General features: G+C 34.4%; 1 protein-coding gene across 7 annotated transcripts in view; it reads left to right on the forward strand.

Moving 5' to 3' along the window:
- Positions 1-15,081, forward strand: part of IMMP1L (inner mitochondrial membrane peptidase subunit 1) — a 74,541-nt gene that overhangs the window by 31,717 nt on the left and 27,743 nt on the right. The window contains exon 4 of one of the 7 annotated variants that reach the window (XR_009009201.1): positions 716-1,538. The exons of 5 other annotated variants lie outside the window; for them this stretch is intronic. Coding sequence is in view for 1 of the 2 variants with exons in the window: in XM_057552456.1 (XP_057408439.1) it covers positions 4,761-4,770 (10 nt within the window). In the remaining variant the exon portion in view is untranslated. Of the gene's footprint in view, positions 1-715; positions 1,539-4,709; positions 4,771-15,081 lie in introns of those variants that run through there. One more of the 7 variants, XM_057552456.1, reaches the window with a different exon arrangement.

A 15,081-nucleotide genomic window follows, 5' to 3' on the forward strand; every position in this document is an offset into this window, starting at 1 on the left:
AAGGCAAAGAATATGCTTTTTTATTATTTAAAATATGTTGCCTTATTATAAGCTATATGACTCAAAATTATGGAAGACATATATAGACTATAAACTATGTATGACTTAAAATGTATTAAAATGTTCAAATAGAAAAGTTGATTATTGTCTTTTATACTTTTTCTAGTTTGGTGATACAATGTATTTGCTATTGGTAAAGATTTGTATTTGACATTAAATATTAGTTTATAGACTTTAGTGTTCTTTTAGATATGAGGCCATTATCAATAAATCCTACTGTCTATAGGTATAAGGAATTGGAGTAATTTGTTTTGTCATACGTTTTACCTGTTTTATGACTGCTTCAATTCCTGCTGATTAAATGTTTTTAGTGAATAAAATGTTTAATGATATCAAAATATATCGACATATACTTTTGATAATTAAGGAAATGCTGACTCAAATTGCTAATAAAAAAGGCTCTTTGTGAAAGTGTATGATCTTATGTAAAAGTCATAAAATAGTTAGTATTAATACTGAATGACTATTTTTTAAAATCAGAAATTCTTAGTCAAAGTTTTCCTTTAGCAGATGGGGGTTTAGTTACTTGCTCTAGAATCATGTATTAGTTAATTGAGGTTTTCTTTTTTTAAGCATTTTATTCAACCAAAAACTTTATCAACTACTTTGTTTAGAGGTGTTAATTATTTTAATATTCTTCTCTTACATGGTCCAGAATAAACTGAGAGAAAATGAAGTGAAATTATCCCATCAGTCACCCAAACAGTATGCAACATAACTGCCAAGACTGGAAAAGATAATTAGTGTTGTCAGTGTTATGATCCTGGAATACTTTTAAAATATTTATTCATAGGACTTGATTTTTATCTTATTGTGTTTTTTGATTTAGTAGCTTTATATTTGAAAAAATAGATTATAAAACCTTAATCTTAATGTTTTTAAACTTAAAAATCTTAAATATAGGTGACTAAAGTATTTTTGAAATTATAAGAATAACTGAAATATAATCATCCATTATGCATAATATATTGATTTACTTGTAGCCTCTGTTTATGTGTAGTACATTTTACTTTTCTCCATATGAGGTCTTTATCTAAAAAAATAATAAAATATAATAAATTTATGTAGCGATCATTGGTCAAACCTACCTAGCAAATTTGTTATTCTTAATGAATTTTTTTTTAACTGGTTCCAAGCTATTGTATTCCACAATGTGTTTCTTCATTGGTTGTCACATTTAAAATGAATGAATGAGAAAGCTTAATAATATTTCTACTGAACTGCATTATGTTCGTTTATAAAGGACTTCTTTAGCCTTCTGTTTGTATTTTTACTATTTGAAAAGCTGTTTATGTAAAATTCTATTACACTGAAAAGATCTATTCATGAAATAAGTGGACTAAAAGCTTTTTCTTATCCTCATAATTACTTGTATTTTAAATATACAATATTTGGTTTATGTGTAATTTCAAATTATTTTTTCAGGTAGTGTATTTCTCAGGGTAACTTTCTATGGTAGTTAATAGTATTATATAATTATTTCAAAAAAGTAGCTTTCCTTTCAAAATAAAATTTGTCTCAAAACCTTTATTAAACATGGTCACTGTTTACTTTTCTGTTTTATAATCAGCTGTTTACTGAGTGGCATTTGAGAGTTAGTGTTTTTTCCTTCCCTGTCCTAGCCATTATTATTTGATTAGAAATGGTTATCTCCTTTGGAAAGTCCCAAATAAACTCATCTTAATTAAATTCATTGTAAACATATAGGGTCTTCTCAGTGACATACATTCTTTTCAAATAGGTATCGGTTACTTGAATTTAATACCTTGTTGATAACATAAAGTTGACTTATCTTTAAAAGCTACAGCTAATAAATTTATTGCACAGGTGACTCATAATGTGTCAATAAAAGTTAAGGGAGTTATTTTTGGAGATAAGAAAAAGGGATATAGGATGGGAGAAATGAAGAAAATTTTTAAAAAATAAGTCAATTGTAACAGTAGAGCAGGGTGGGAATCATAGGACTTATTATTTAAGAGATGATAAACTTTTTTTTCTTTTTTGGTAATTTGTGAGCCTTAGTATTACCTTTAAAGGGCCATGCATGAACTGTAGACTGGCACACGACAGCTAGCCTATAATAATGCTAAATGATATTTCTTCCATTTGAATGAATATCCTTCAACTATTGCTTGTACAACTTGTATATTGTTCTGAAATAGATGGATTATATAGCCATTGGGGAATTATTGGTAAATGAATGGGGTGGTTTTGGTATTTCACTGTTTGGAAGCTGGTACTTAATTGTATTAAAAGTGTCAAGTGCTTATGCTTTGTAAACGTAGAATGAGTTTTGATTTTGGATATATATGTATAAAAAGTGAACTTCAGAAAATAATATTGGATTTTCAAAATCATTGAAATGTTAGCATTATACAGTTTATTTGATGATGAAAATATATAGAATTATCCCAAAGTTAACATTTAGTTTAAAAGTAATGAATGGTTAAATTTTGTCAAGTTTCTGAAAATGGTGAGTATGTCTCAGTGGTCTCAAATGACAGCACAAAGTTCTTTACTGGGTTTCCTTCCTGGGAGCTTATTAAAACTACTGATTCTGCATCCTTGCTCCCACAAATTCTAATTCATTAGCTCCATGATGAGAGCCTGAAATTTGGATTTTAAATTAGGTTCTTGAGTTATTTTGATGCTGCAGTCAAATTTAAAGCAGTATTCACTGCTTTAAACCTTAAAGTGCTGTCAATTATTTCCTCTGAGAATGAATCAAAATAAATAGATTTAAATAAAATTTTCATTGATTATGGGGATAAGTGCTCCTTGAATTTGCAGTTCTAGAATATAAAAAATATCCTCTGCACACGTCTTACAGTAGATTTAACATTACAGATGTGAACAATTCATGAGCAGCCTTGAAGGTGATTTTGAAATGGCAGGAATGTGAATTGCTTTGATGGAGAGGCTGCTGTGTGAGAGTGAATTATTTAGCTATTGAACAGAGTACACCACTCAACATCCATGTCTTAATGAGTCTTTGTTGTTCTCTTCTTGTCACGGTAACTTCCATTCACGGTCAGAAATGGACATATATCTTTCAGTTACTTTGTATAGATAGATATAATTCTATGGGAAAAGTGTATTTTGTTGTAGATATTCTTGAATTTTAGAAATCATAGAGGTCTCAGGAATGTCATAAGTCTGCTGTTTTTTCTTGTCCAAGTGAAGGTAAATGTAGCAAAACTATGATGTTGGGATTTGTCTTCTTCACATCCTACTCTCTTCTCACCTTTTCTTAATGTGAATCCTTCTTTAAATGCTAATGTATTCACTGACTATTCCATTTATCAAAACAAAAAAAAGTATGATATTAATCACTTCTTTGATTGACTGCTTATACTTTAAAATAAATGAATTTCTATAAACTGATAGTCTCAATTAACCCTGACACTTTACATTTTTTCCTGTTTTTGAAACAAAACGCTTTCCCTTCTTTTCGAAGGAATTCCAGACCTGAACAATCAGGTGGATGTTTTCTTTGTGGCTTTGGGTGTTCTGAAATCATTGTAAAGGCTACTTTAATGGTTAGATCTAAATCAAGATCTTAGACTTGTACCCCTATTCCCAGAAACTTCTAAGGATGGAGAAATGTCTACTTGTTTTTCAGCTTCTAGAGTTCACTCTGCTCCGTCTTTTTAGCTAGTTTTAACATCAGTCCAACCTCTCTCCCATGCCTATTTTATAAAGAGTCTCCAACAAAGTTCTTTGATTTTTATTGAGAGGCAGTAGAGCATAGTGGTGGACTTTAGAACCCAACCTCCTTGTTTTGAATTCTGGCTCTGCTGTGTATGAGCTGTGTGATTTTGAATAGTTCCTTAACCTTTCTGTCCCTCAGTTTCTTTATCTGTAAAATGAGATACTTGATAAAATGAGTTCTCATAGAGTTATTGTAAGAATTAAGTGAGTTAATATATGTAACTAGAACAGTGCTTGGCACTCAAGAACTACTATTTAAGTATTTGCTGTTATTGTTGTTACTGTTATTTTGGTTGGTATTTGAGGATTTTTTATGTATATTGAAAGAAGCCATTATTACCTACACCCGACAAAGTGTTTTCTAACTTTATGTTATAGGAAGAAAAAATTTTAAAATCTGTAATGTAGATATAGAACATTGAAAGTAGACAACAGCCTTGCTCCCTTATGCCAGTATTATGTGGAGTTTTACTATATTTTAATCAGAGTCTCTTAAAGGTTTTCTGGGGAGGATTATTGTACATTTCCTCTCCTGTATTATGTGGCACAGTCACAATTTTAAATTTTCATTTCTTTTTTTCTAGCGTTTCTATTAGTTATCTGATAGAGTACATAGGCTCCCCATTAAAGGAATTGGTTCTCTACATTAATAACTCAGTTTTTTATTGAAGTATAGTTAATTTACAATGTTGTATTAGTTTTAAGTGTATAGCAAAGTGATTCAGTTGTACATATATACTTTTTCAGATTCTTTTCCATTATAGGTTATTACAAGATATTGAGTATAGTTATCTGTGCTGTACAGTAAGTTCTTGTTGTTTACCTATTTTATATATAGTAGTGTGTAAATGTTAATCCCAAACTCCTAATTTATCTAACTCAGTTTTTTTTAATGTAAATGTAATAGGGAATAAAAAGTAATAAATTCTGTTTCTTAGGTGGAGTAAAATTCTATATGCCAAAGCTTCCCAACTTTTTTCACAGCACACATGGGATATGGTAAGTTATCTGGCACACAGTAATAAATGACTAGATGAGCAAGGCTGCTCAAGGATAGAAGTGGCCATTGGCCACCTGGGAGCTTAGAGCAGTTGTTCTCAAATTTTGTTTCAGAATCACCTGGAGAACTTGTTAAAACACAGACTGCTGAGCAACACTCCCATTCTGATTACATAAATCTTGAGTTTGGCCCAAGAATTTGCACTTCAAACAAATGCCTGCTGATCTGGGGACCACACTTTGATAACTACTGGTTTAGTGTGTCGGTGTTTTGATGAGGCAGGTAGAATAATTCCACCCCTCACTCCAAGATATCCATGTCTTAATCCCTAGAACATGTGAATATGTTACCTTACATGGCAAAAAGGACTTTGCAGATGTGATTAAATTAAGGAATGTGAATGAGGAGATTATCATGGATTATCTGGGTGGGCTCAGTTTAATCACAGGGGTTCTTAAGAGTGGAAGAAGATGGCAAAATAAAGCAAGAGAGTTAGAGGGAGATGTGACCAAGGAAGAATGGTCAGAGAAATGCAGCGCTGCTTACTTTGAAGTCGGAAGAAGGGGACCATGAGCCAAGGAATGTTTGTAGCTTCTAGAAGCTGGAAAAGGCAAGGAAATGGATTCTTCCCTAGAGCTTCCAGAAGGGAATGCAGCCCTGCCAAACCTTGATTTTTAGTTCAGTGAGACCCATAGTGGACTTATGACCTACAGACTGTAAGATAATAAATTTGTGTTGTTTTAAACCACTAACTTTATGGTAATTCGTTACAGAAGCAATAGAATACTAGTACATCTGTAACCAGTTCTCAGTTTACCAGCTTGCTTTATGCTGAGAGTTCTCAATCTCTGCTCTTGACCGCAGCTCATGAGATTGAGAAGATGAAAACCTGAATTAAGAGCTCCTTCATTTTTCTACCATCAAACTGACAAAACTATCAATATTCGAACAGAGCTTTTACAATTGTATACTTTAAGAGCGAATTTCATGGCATGTGAATTATATCTCAATTTTTTAAAAAAAAGGCCTTCCCACTCCAACATTATAGAAAATATTGTGGGAGTTCTCATTGATGTTGTATTCTTCCTATGAAAATTCAGAGTTTTTGTTTTGTTCTTCCTCAGCCAGGTAGTGTGTGAACAGGTTACTTTAATCCTGTCAAGGGTGGGTTGTATTGTTTGTTAAGGCTGATCACTTTCAGTTTTGCCCTCACTCTCAGTGGTAACCCTACTGCAGTCATAACCGGCATGGCCAACCTTGTAGGGTCTTGAAGTCCAACCCCTGTCTTCCTCACATTGCACGGTATTCTGTGGTTGCTAACATCTCTGTTTAGGTTTTTAGCCTTTTATTTGCTGCTTTCTACTGAGATTCTGGAGTCTCACTCTGCTCAGGTAGCAATTTAGGAGTTGGCTAGCACTTCGTGGCAAAATTGCATGCTGACTTATGGTTCCTACCTGTCTACAGTTTGACCCTCATGTGCCATCTACTTTGACGGCCATAAATTCCAACCTCTTGCTTAGCCAAATGGAACTGCCACTTTCTGCTAAAATTTTATTTTCCTGTGCTGTAAATTGGCGAGTATTCTTAGAGAAAAGGCCAAGTGAATGTGTTTACCTTATGTTCTTCCCTTCTTTCATATATACTTGCCCCTCAAGGCTTGCCTATATTGCTGCCTAATGCCTTTAAACAGCTATTTTGTTTATCCAGATTTTGCAACCAAGAAGTTATTCTGGTATAAGTACTCTGTCAAAACTGGCATTGAGGTCTTCCTCTTGCCTTCTTTATGTCAGTGTTCAGGCATCTCTCTATTTCCCTCTCCTCTTCTCCCTCACTTATCAGTAGTCTCTCTTCATCTCCCTGTGGGATTGTTACCATTGGCTCTCAAGCATATGCTACTGTGTTTCTGTGTTTTAAAAAACTTGGTAAATACCACATTCTTCCTATTACTCTACTGCTGTGGTTCTCAACTGAGGGCCGTTTTATATCCTGGGGACATGTGGCAATGTCGGGAGACATTTTAGTTTGTCACAACTAGGGAAGGGGTCCTCCTGGCATCTGGAGGCCAGGGATGCTGCTAAAATCCTACAATGTAAAAGATAGCTGCCCACAACAAAGAACTGTCTGGCCCCAAATGTCAGTACTGCTGAGGATGAAAAACCCTGCTCTACTGTTTAGCTTGCCTTCATAGCCAAACTTTTCCAAAGACTTGACTGTATATGTTGTGTCCATTTCCATGTCTCCCTTTCATGCTTTCTTTAACGTTTTTATTTTTCTCAGGTAATACTCAGGTGATTTTTTTTTTAATTTATTTATTTTTATTTTTATTTATTTTTGCCTGCATCGTGTCTTTGTTGCTGCGCATGGGCTTTCTCTAGTTGCAGTGAGTGGGGGCTACTCCTCGTTGCGGTGCACGAGCTTCGCATTGCGGTGGCTTCTCTTGTTGCTGAGCACGGGCTCTAGGCGCGCGGGCTCAGTAGTTGTGGCTCATGGGCTCTAGAGCACAGGCTCAGCAGTCGTGGCGCACGGGCTTAGTTGCTCCGTGGCATGCGGGATCCTCCCGGACCAGGGCTCAAACCCGTGTCTCCTGCACTGGCAGGCGGACTCTTAACCACTGCGCCACCAGGGAAGTCCCTACTCAGGTGATTTTTAAAGGTCAAATAGTGCTACAAAGCTTATAAAGAGAACAGCAATGTTCTCTCAGCACCCCTTGTACTGTACTTAGTTATATAGTTTTGGCCAGTTAGGTGTTGATGGAACAAAGGTGGTTTTTTTCTTGGATAAAAAGACAAAAAGATGGGCTTCCCTGGTGGCACAGTGGTTGAGAATCCGCCTACCAATGCAGGGGACAGGGGTTCAAGCCCTGGTCGGCGAAGATTCCACATGCCTTGGAGCAACTAAGCCCGTGTGCCACAACTACTGAGCCTGCACTCTAGAGCCTGCGAGCCACAACTACTGAAGCCCTTGTGCCACAACTACTGAAGCCCACGGGCCTAGAGCCCATGGTCTGCAACAAGAGAAGCCACCTCAATGAGAAGCCGGTGCACTGCAACGAAGAGTAGCCCCCGCTCGCCACAACTAGAGAAAGCCCGTACACAGCAACGAAGACCCAATGCAGCCAAAAATAAATAAATAAATAAATTTATTTAAAAAAAAAAACCAAAAAGTTAACCAGGATACTCTTTATACTTTTTCTTTCTTCCTGCCTGTAACTTGGATATAGCAACTAGTGTTAATAGAAAATAAGTCCCTTACTTAAGTTACTGTTATTCTAGTTTTCTCTTGTTTGCAGTAGAATATAGTCCTAAGATAGTAATCTTTTTTTAAGACTTCCCATGTATGAAACTTCCTTTGAGTTCCAGAGCTCCAGTCTCTAACATGTCCAGTTGGATATCTCACAAATATATCAATTTTAACATGACCAAAATCAGACCCTTCGTTTTCTATCCCAATGTGTGTGTGAGAGGAACCTTGTAAATAGACTTCCATTTACCCAGTTACTCAGTCCAGAAACTTGAGGGTCATCCTGATTCTTTCCTTTTCCTTGCTATTTATTTTGCCCCCAAAGTTTCTCAAATCTGTCCATTTTTCTCCATCTCCATTGCCACTTCTGTAGTTGGTCCAGCCTAACTACCCTCCCAGCATTTCTAATCTTGCCCCCATTCCAGTCCTTTCTCTACATAGCAGTGAGAGTGATCTTAACTTCTAAATCAGATCATGTTACTCTCCTGCTTAAGATCCTTCAGTGGCTTCCCATTTAAGAATTTAGAATTAAATCCAAAGTTCTACAAGACTTGAATAATTTTTCCTCTTTCTCTAGTCTCATTTTATGTCCTTCACACAGTGCTCCAGTCTTCTTTTAATTCCTTAAGCACATGCTTTCTGTTTCATCTGCTTTTAATGTTCTTTCCACAATTTCCATAGTTATTTCGTCTTTCAGGACCTAACTTCAGTGGTATTTTCTTAGAGAAATCTTTCCTGATTCATCCTTAAGAAAAATACGTCCCACCAATAATTCTATATCACTTTACCCTATTTTTTCCTTTATGGAAATTATTTAATGTATTTACATGTTTGTCTACTTTGTATGTGTGTGTGACATCTGCCCCAATAAGCTATAAGCTCTATAAGGGCAGGCATCGTGTTCATTATTGTATTTCCAGGACTGAACACAGTATTTGGCATATAGTAGAAGCTCAATAAATATTTGTTGAATGATTGAATGACCTAATGACTATGAGGACACCCCTTTTCCTCCAAGTGTTTCTTTTTTTAAAAATTCTGTCACAGAGTTGAAAAAAATGTTATACACATTCATATACACTCCATCTGGATTTACAGTGAACATCTTGCCATATTATCTTTCTCTATTCCTCCATATATATATACATATATATGTGTATGTATATATTTGTATATGTGTGTGTATAAATTTATCTACATATGTCTATCTGTATTATTAGTAGCAGAAGTAAACCATGTGAAAGAAAGTTACAGTTACATTCATCTTTAAATCAGTGTTTTTCTCCTGTGAACAAGATCATTCTGCATAGTCATGATATTGTTAAATATAACATTGAAACGATGATGTATTTTGATTTACAGGCTATGTTCAAATTTCGCATAATATCTTTTATTGCTTTTCTTTTTCTTTTGCTTCAGGATCCAGTTAAGTATTTCATATTGTATTTGGTTGTCATGTCCTTGTATTTTAAATTATTCTTATAATTTAAAATAATACTCTAAATTATTTTATTATTTTATTAAATTTATATTTTAAGTGTTCAAGTTGTTTATGGATTATGATACAGATATGTCTGATTGTTCATAATTAGATTTAGGTTATACACTTCTGGCAAGAATAGTACAAAGATGATGATGTACTGTATGTCACTGCATCATGTCAGGAAGCTACATATCAGTTTTTACCATTATTTATGCAGCTAAATTTGATCACATAGTTAATATTTACTTGATCTCTTCATGTAAAGGTAATATTTACTTGATCTCTTCATGTAAAGGTATTTTGTTCCCTTTGTAAATAATAAACTATTTAATACTTTGCACATATCCTGTTTACCAACAACCTTTTACCCAGTATTTTTTTAAATTGAACTACAGTTGATTTACAATGTTGTGTTAGCTTCCTGTGTATAGCAAAGTGGTTCAGTTTATCTATCTATCTATCTATCTATCTATCTGTCTATCCTTTTTCAGATTCTTTTTCATTATGGTTTATTACAGGATATTGAATATAGTTCCCTGTGCTATACAGTAGGACCTTGTTGTTTATCTATTTTATATAAAGTAGTGTGCATCTGTTAATCCAAAGCTCCTAATTTATCCTTCCCCTCGCCTTTCCCCTTTGGTAACCATAAGTTTGTTTTCTATGTCTGTGAGTCTATTTCTGTTTTGTAAATAAGTTCATTTGTATCATTTTTTTAGATTCCACATATAAGTGATATCATATGTTATTTGTCTTTCTCTTTCTGACTTCATTTAGTATGATTATCTCTGGGTCCATCCATGTTGCTGCAAATGGCAATATTTCATTCTTTTTTGTGGCTGAGTAATAGTCCATTGTGTATATATATCTATATATATATAGATATATATATGTACCACATCTTATTTATCCATTCATCTGTTGATGGACACTTAGGTTGCTTCCATGTCTTGGCTATTGGAAATAGTGCTGCTGTGAACATTGGGGTGCATGTATCTTTTTGAATTAGAGTTTTCTCTGGATATATGCCTAGGAGTGGGATTGCAGGATCATATGGTAACTCTATTTTTAGTTTTTTAAGAAACCTCCATACTATTCTCCATAGTGGCTGCACCAATTTTACATTTACACCAACAGTGTAAAAGGGTTCCCTTTTCTCCACACCCTCTCCAGCATTTATTATTTGTAGACTTTTTGATGAGGGCCATTCTGACCCATGTGAGGTTATATATTATTGTAGTTTTGATTTGCACTTCTCTAATAATTAGCGATATTGAGCATCTTTTCTTGTGCCTGTTGTATGTCTTCTTTGGAGAAATGTCTATTTAGGTCTTCTGCCCATTTTTTGATTGGGTTGTTTGTTTTCTATATTGAGCTGTATGATCTGTTTGTATATTTTGGAAATTAAGCCCTTGTTGGTCACATCGTTTGCAAATAATTTCTCCCATTCTGTAGGTTGTCTTTTCATTTTGTTTATGGTTTTCTTTGCTGTGCAAAAGCTTCAAGCTTCATTAGGTCCCATTTGTTTATTTTTGCTTTTATTTCCATTACTCTAGGAGACAGATTCAAAAATTATTGCTGCAATTTATGTCAAAGAGTGTTCTGCCTATGTTTTCCTCTAGGAGTTTTATAGTATCTGGTCTTACATTTAGGTCTTTAATCCATTTTGAGTTTATTTTTGTATATGGTGTTAGAGAATGTTCTAATTTCATTCTTTTACATGTAGCTGTCCAGTTTTCCCAACACCACTTATTGAAGAGACTGTCTTTTTTCCATTGTGTATTCTTGCCTCCTTTTTTGAAGATTAATTGACCGTAGGTGTGTGGGCTTGTTTCTAGGCTCTCTATTTCATTGATCTATATGTCTGTTTTTGTGCCAATACCATGCTGTTTTGATTACTGTAGCTTTGTAGTATTGTCTGAAGTCTGGGAGGGTTATGCCTCCAGCTTTGTTCTTTTTCCTCAGGATTGCTTTGGCCGTTCTGGGTCTTTTGTGGTTCCGTGTAAATTTTAGCGTTATTTGTTCTAGTTCTTTGAAAAATGTAATGGGTAATTTGATAGGGATAACATTAAATCTGTAGATTGCTTTGGGTAGTATGACCATTTTAATAATGTTAATTCTTCTAATCCAAGAACATCATCCAGTAATTTTAAACATCTATTAATGGCCCTTGCCTGAATGAATTATTACATTGGTGATAATTTCATTATTCCCTCTCTATATATATTAGCTGCCATTTTTTTGATAAAGAACTTTCCTTGTCCCCAACACATACTTCTTTTTAAAAAAAGTCCTCAGTAGATTTCATTTTTATTCTAATATATTATTTATTACTGTTATTATTATTTTTTTAATCTCAAATTTGGCCAGTGGAAAACCCCTCAAAGTAGCTCCTATGCCTTTGGAGACTCAATGACCTTTCGTCCAAAGACATAGCCAGCCTGAGAGACTCTAGAGGGAGGGAGCCAGGAAAATACATAACCGTTCCTTCCTCTGACTTCCTGCTGGAAGTCGAAGCTTGACTGAAGTGCCTTGGTGTAGTTCATATAGGTCAGTTTTCCAAGTGCAGAGAGCAGTATGGAGAAAGGTAGAGAGTGAGTCCAAAGGGACAAACAAGATATCTGGCACATGTATGCATATATAGAGTCATGGACCCCTTGAAATCACTATGTAAACCAGAGGTTTGAAACCTCTGTGTTAATTAATCCCTTTTGCTAGTAGATCTACTGAGTGCTAGCAGTGTATGTGGTTTATTTATATCTTATATGAATGTTACTTTCTACTCTGAGATTTCTCTTAAAAAAAAATTCATCAGCTCTTATTCTCAATTTCAGTATTTCTCAACAGTGCTCCTCATTGCACTTTTAAAATATAAGACCAAGTAGTCTTGATCCCCAGAGTCCTCTATAAATAGCTCCATCGCTCTTTTCATCTAGGAGATTAAGATCCAAAATAGTTTCAGACACTTCAGACTGCATTCTGTTGCTAATATCTCTAGGGAAGAAACAATGTCTGGTAACTTCTTTCTTCTGATCACTCATCTGTTTTATTATTTTATGAGACAGTTTCATCACAAACATTGTATTTGGGATTGAGCATTTACTGAGTAATAAAAAAAGGCTTTATGGCCCCAATTACTTCTGAATGGGAGTTAATTACAGGGCCTCTCAGTGAATCAGAACCATTGTATTGTTATAGCATCTTTGTATTTTTTTAGTATGTTTTTTAGCCAAATGCATAATCTATTGCATAATCCAGATTATTTAAATTTTGGTAGATTGCTATTAATTTCCCCTCTAAATTTCACCTTTTATCTGTGTTAACAATATCTTCTTGCTGAGTGCCACATGTTTCTTCTTGTTTGATAATATATCCCCTCTCTAACATCAGGTAAGCTCATTTTTATTTTAGTTTTTAAATGTAATATTCATTTCACTACTTTTTAGGATTTGTTTTCATAGATCACATTTTCAAAGCTAAGCTTTCGGACTTAACCCCTACTTTTTCCCCTAGTTATATAGTGGGAGCAAAGTAGTGTTTATACAACCTAGTTAACTTTACAAATAATGTTCTATTATTGTTATTCCTCTTCAATCTTTTCTGAATTAATTGAGCCTCAGTTATGAAGTGTTTATAAATATCACTTCTTATTAATTTATTAAATTCTAAAAATCAATAGTTTTTAAAGTGCATCAGTTATTACTGTAAGCCAGATTGCTAAGATAGACTATTTCATATTACTTAAAAGATTTAATGAGAACACTTTTTAATATGTTACTGACAGTTTTTTTCTTTCTTCAGTGAGTATGACATTAACATGTCTCCTCATTAACCAAAAATCTCATTGGTCTTCTGATAATCGTTTTGAACCTTATAACCATTTTTATCATACTAAAGATGTTGAAATTATAGGAGGTTTGGGTTCAATATTTATTCATTAATTCAGTCAGGCAAGCATTCTTTGGTAGGCCCTAAGGATCCAAAGATGAATACTGCACAGTCACTGCCCACAGACATATAAGCAAATATAGTATGTAATAAGGGAAAAGATATGAATAATACAGTGTGGTAAGTATTATAATCAGTGTATGCTTAAGGTAGGTGAGTGACACAAAGTATAAGTAACATTTCTTGGGGTGGTGCCAGAGAAGACTTGTTAGGGGAGAAGACATAATAAATGTTTAATAGGTGAATAAACACTAATAAAGGATATAGTTCTATGCTGTGGGCTCTAAAATTCTATTATTAGGAATTCCCTGGCGGTCCAGTGGTTAGGACTCTGCGCTTTCACTGCCGAGTGCCTGGGTTCAATCCCTGGTTGGGGAACTAAGATCCTGCAAGCCACGTGGCGCAGCCAAAAAAAAAAAATTCTATTATTTTATTTAAACATAAGTTAGGGAGAAACTTAGACACTTGAAAATGGAACTAATGTTATGAGGTTATATAGCACATGCTGATTGCCAAGTGAATGATATAGTAACTAGAATTTATTGCTATATTCTGCTACACAGACTAATATATCTGATTACATGTAATCCTCACTAACTCTCTGAGATAGGTACTGAGACTAAGACCATTTTACAGGGAAAGGCACTTGAGGTTTACAGAGGTAAAATAACCTCCTGAAGGTCACACAGCTAAAATATGGTGGAGCCAGGATACCTGCTCAAGACAAGATCAGCTTTAGAAACAGTGTTCTTAATCATTAAAAAATGAACATAAGGAACCATAGGAACCCAGAGGAGAAGGAAAAACTTGCCTGTTGAGAGCATTTGGAGAAGAGTTACAAATTAGATACATGATGGGTATCATGATGGGTATATTCCAGGCATGGGTATTGGCATACATAAGTGTTGGTTGGGCAGTATACCCTAAGTAAACTGGACCAGTATGATGGAGTAGTTCATTCATGTAGGAGCATCAGGGAAGATCAGGTTGGAATCTGAGGATGGAATGGAGCCATCTGTCAAAGATCCTGAAAATGAGTAATCTGTACTTGATCTGATAGAGAGCCATTGAGGTTATGGGAGCAAGGGAGTAATATGGAAGTCAGTGTAACATAATGGTTAAGTTCTTGAGTATCATTTTCCAATTTTGTGATGTTTAGCATTTAAGTTTACTACTCTTAGGTTCCTTTGTCTTATCTATAAAATGATAATGGTAATACTATCTATCTCACAGAGATTAATTTGTAAAACCTGACATAGCCAAGCATTGAGCAAATGTTACATATTATTATTATTGTTGATGTGTTTTAGTAAATTTAATCTGAGAACAATGCATAGGAATCTAGGCCTAAGCATTAGGCCGTTAGTTGAGAAATGCTTGAAACATAGTTTTAGCAGGTAAATGGAAAGGAAGGGACAAATACTAGGACTGTTTTAGATGAGTAATATCAGTGTGTTAAGTGTATATAGCTTTCTAAAAATACATGTTTCTTTGTGCTGTTTCATAATATTCATGTGTTCATTGTTATATCAATAGTTAATAACTGAAAACTGAATGTAACTTTATAATTTACAAAGCCACTTTGACATGTTATTGAATTTGATTCTCAGAACCATTCTGTGAGATACTATTATTTCCA

This window comes from Balaenoptera acutorostrata, chromosome 9, assembly GCF_949987535.1.
Source record: "Balaenoptera acutorostrata chromosome 9, mBalAcu1.1, whole genome shotgun sequence".
NCBI lineage: Eukaryota > Metazoa > Chordata > Mammalia > Artiodactyla > Balaenopteridae > Balaenoptera > Balaenoptera acutorostrata.